Source organism: Salvia splendens, chromosome 11 (assembly GCF_004379255.2).
Source record: "Salvia splendens isolate huo1 chromosome 11, SspV2, whole genome shotgun sequence".
In the NCBI taxonomy this organism is placed as follows: domain Eukaryota; kingdom Viridiplantae; phylum Streptophyta; class Magnoliopsida; order Lamiales; family Lamiaceae; genus Salvia; species Salvia splendens.
In genome coordinates this window covers 30,175,157-30,178,378 of record NC_056042.1, presented here as the reverse complement: position 1 = coordinate 30,178,378, position 3,222 = coordinate 30,175,157, and the positions used below count along the sequence as shown (strand labels likewise).

The 3,222-nt window shown below is 36.6% G+C and overlaps 1 protein-coding gene across 1 annotated transcript; it reads left to right on the top strand.

Annotated features, from left to right (window-relative positions):
• LOC121756212 (V-type proton ATPase 16 kDa proteolipid subunit) lies at positions 1 to 1,816 on the top strand. The gene is made up of 3 exons (XM_042151702.1): positions 1 to 166; positions 264 to 549; positions 1,340 to 1,816. The coding sequence occupies exons 1-3, from the start codon at positions 88 to 90 to the stop codon at positions 1,470 to 1,472; spliced, it is 498 nt and encodes a 165-aa protein (XP_042007636.1). The 5' UTR covers positions 1 to 87; the 3' UTR covers positions 1,473 to 1,816.
• Positions 1,817 to 3,222: the final 1,406 nt, after the last annotated feature.

Here is a 3,222-nt window from a genome sequence, read left to right as displayed (position 1 = left end):
CCACAATTTAGCTTAAAATACAACAGTCATCTCTCCAGAGAAGATCCTCTCAGATCCGATCTCTGCAGCAATCCGAATCGATCGAAAATGTCGTCTACCTTCAGCGGCGATGAAACGGCACCCTTCTTCGGCTTCCTCGGCGCCGCCGCCGCTCTAGTCTTCTCCTGTAAGCTCCTTTCCATCCATGGATCCGCCCTTCCTCTCCAGATCTAAACTTATGGCTGTTGTGAATTTGTTTCTGATTACTCTTCGTTTCGGTGTAGGTATGGGAGCGGCGTACGGAACCGCCAAGAGCGGCGTCGGAGTGGCGTCGATGGGCGTGATGAGGCCGGAGCTGGTGATGAAGTCTATTGTTCCGGTGGTTATGGCTGGTGTTTTGGGTATTTATGGTTTGATTATTGCTGTGATTATTAGTACAGGTATTAACCCTAAGGCCAAGTCATACTACTTGTTTGATGGCTATGCTCACCTCTCTTCTGGACTTGCCTGCGGTCTCGCCGGCCTTGCCGCCGGTATGGCCATCGGAATCGTTGGTGATGCTGGTGTTAGGTAATTCCCGTGCCTTGATCCTTGTCAAATTACTAATATTTCTCATTGATTGTTGAATGATGAATTCCTTCTTATTTTACATTTGGATTAGGTTATGAATTTTTAGTTGTGATGGTGTTAGCTCTAGTCTTCATGATATGTATATTGGTGGTGATTTATTGATCGTTTGCTTAGTTAGATAATTTGAAACGGAAAGTGTTGTTTGATATATAATGACTGTTTGACATTTGTTGCCTGTGTTTAATTTTTAAGACTGCAATTATTGTTGTGTTTTCTCTTGTGCTGTTGAGATCCCTACTTCAGATCATTTGGATCTTTCATTCGGATTTCGGAGGCTACTTGATCTTACTGCTCAAAACTATTATTCTAGTGAATTAAACCTCTTGCATTAAGATTCATGCTCTAGTGATCAAGGTTATTACTAATTTTGCTTCTTTTCACTTAGAATGGATGAGAGTGGGATAAACTTTAGAAGGATTACTATGGCTTTTGCATCACATTGCCCGGATGTTCTGCTACTAAGGCTAGCTTCAGGTTAACTGGTGAAATATGAATAGGTCTGGGATTGAGGGGTGGGGTTTTGGGGAAATAGATAAGATGTTCTCTTGTTTAGTGCATCTTTGGCCAATTTCATTCTCAGTCAAAATATGGTTGCATCTATGTGATAATTCCATTTGATTGTAACTGCTTTCCTCAACCAGAAGATGAGAATAACATTATGTTTTCTCTTTATGCCTATTGTCTTCATGAGATTAAACTGGTACTAACACTCCATTATTCTTTATGACAGAGCTAATGCACAACAACCAAAGCTTTTCGTTGGTATGATTCTTATCCTCATTTTCGCTGAAGCCTTGGCTCTCTACGGTCTCATTGTTGGCATCATCCTCTCATCTCGTGCTGGTCAGTCTAGAGCGGATTAGATGCGAAAATCTCGATCTTGGCTGATGTGAGTTGCTATTCTTTCCTTAAATTAAGAATTATAAGTGTCTTATCCCTGTTTGGCATGGTAGTTTGGCCATGGCTACTGAGTTCTCAAATTTTCTTTTGTGCACGTGGGAAGTGGTTTGCCAGTGGAATCGAGGGTTGACATTTTATGTTGGTAGGATGTAGAGGAGTTGATTTTTCTGGGAATAAAGTTTAATACTTTTATGTTAGTGTTTTGTGGAAGGACCAAATTTGATTTGTGCAAACCATTGCCTGTATTGTTGTGTCAACACTGCACATATATCATTATCTCAAGCGTTATTATTTGTTTCTGTTACTATGCATTAATTCTTTTCCTTTTTGAGATGAACTATGCATTAATTGAATTGCTCATAATCATGCTCTTCTTTGCTACTAGACTTTAATGTTATGATGGGTTAGTTTGAGTAGTTTTATTGTAGGTTGAGCTTTGATATGTTGGACCGACCATCTTTTAGGCTAAGGATAGAATTAGATTCGCCAACTTCTGTCTTCTGCTTTTCAAATACTCTCCCTATCCACCCCCACAAACACACACATGAGAAGTATGAACATCTCGTCTGGGTACTCTCCCGTTCTTCCTATCCATTCGATTTTTGTCTTTGCCCAAGAGGGGCATGTTGATGAATCTCTAGATCAAGATCGAAATTTACACTGATTTAACCTAGATTACAACCAAGATTTAAGTGAAGATAATGATATTTGGTGGATAAAAGTAAAATTAAGATAAAAGCCGAAGGTGATTGTTATTTGCAATTTTATTGTTACCCTATGACAGTTTCGTTTCTCGAGTGCAAAAATTGTTCACATTTGAACTGTCCTCTCGGATTTATATTTCATTTTCCAGAAAATAAAATACACTAGTCTACTTTATCTATACCGAAGAAAAGATGACATTAACAACGCCAAGTATTTTGACTTAATAATGTCATCTATAAAAAATAATTGGATGATATGAGTTTTAATAAAAAATTGATAAAATATAAAAAGAGAGAAAAAGTTTGGTAAAGTATGAGTAAGAAAATAATTAAGTATCGAAGAGAAATAGAAAAAAGTGAATAGAAATAACTCCTACTACACTATAAGAAAATGTAAGAGTACAAGTCGCAGAAAGGCCAATTCTAATTCAAATGAGCATTTCCAGAATTTTGATAATTAGACATGAACATTAAATCTTCACAATTGCTGCAAGATTTACGATTAATTGCTATGTCTACTTGTCATTAGGTGTGATCATACTACTACTGATGCATCAGACCCGAATAAAACTTCAAAATTAAGTTTGCTTGAGCGAGAGAATATTATAGGATGAGTGACCATTGAAAAATCCTCAGTGTTTGTGGTTTGGTTGTTTTGCCAGATTTTGATCGCTGCAAGACTTCAACATCTTTTGTTATAAAAAACTCCACTTTTCATTAAAATTCACTCATTTTTATATATAAATTGCAAGTGAAATGAGTTAGTAGTCGTGGTTATCCAATGAAAAGAAAATATAATGACACATATACATTCCACAATAATGCTACTACATATATAGAATATTCAATGGCAAATTGGGATAATATGTCGAAATTTCAAAAGGATTATAGACTGAATTAGTATAAATCATCATCATCATCAATGAAGATGAAATAATTTAAAGTAAAACGTGTAACCATATCCAAGAAATAATTCACGCCAAGTCACCAACGTAAATTAATGAAAAAA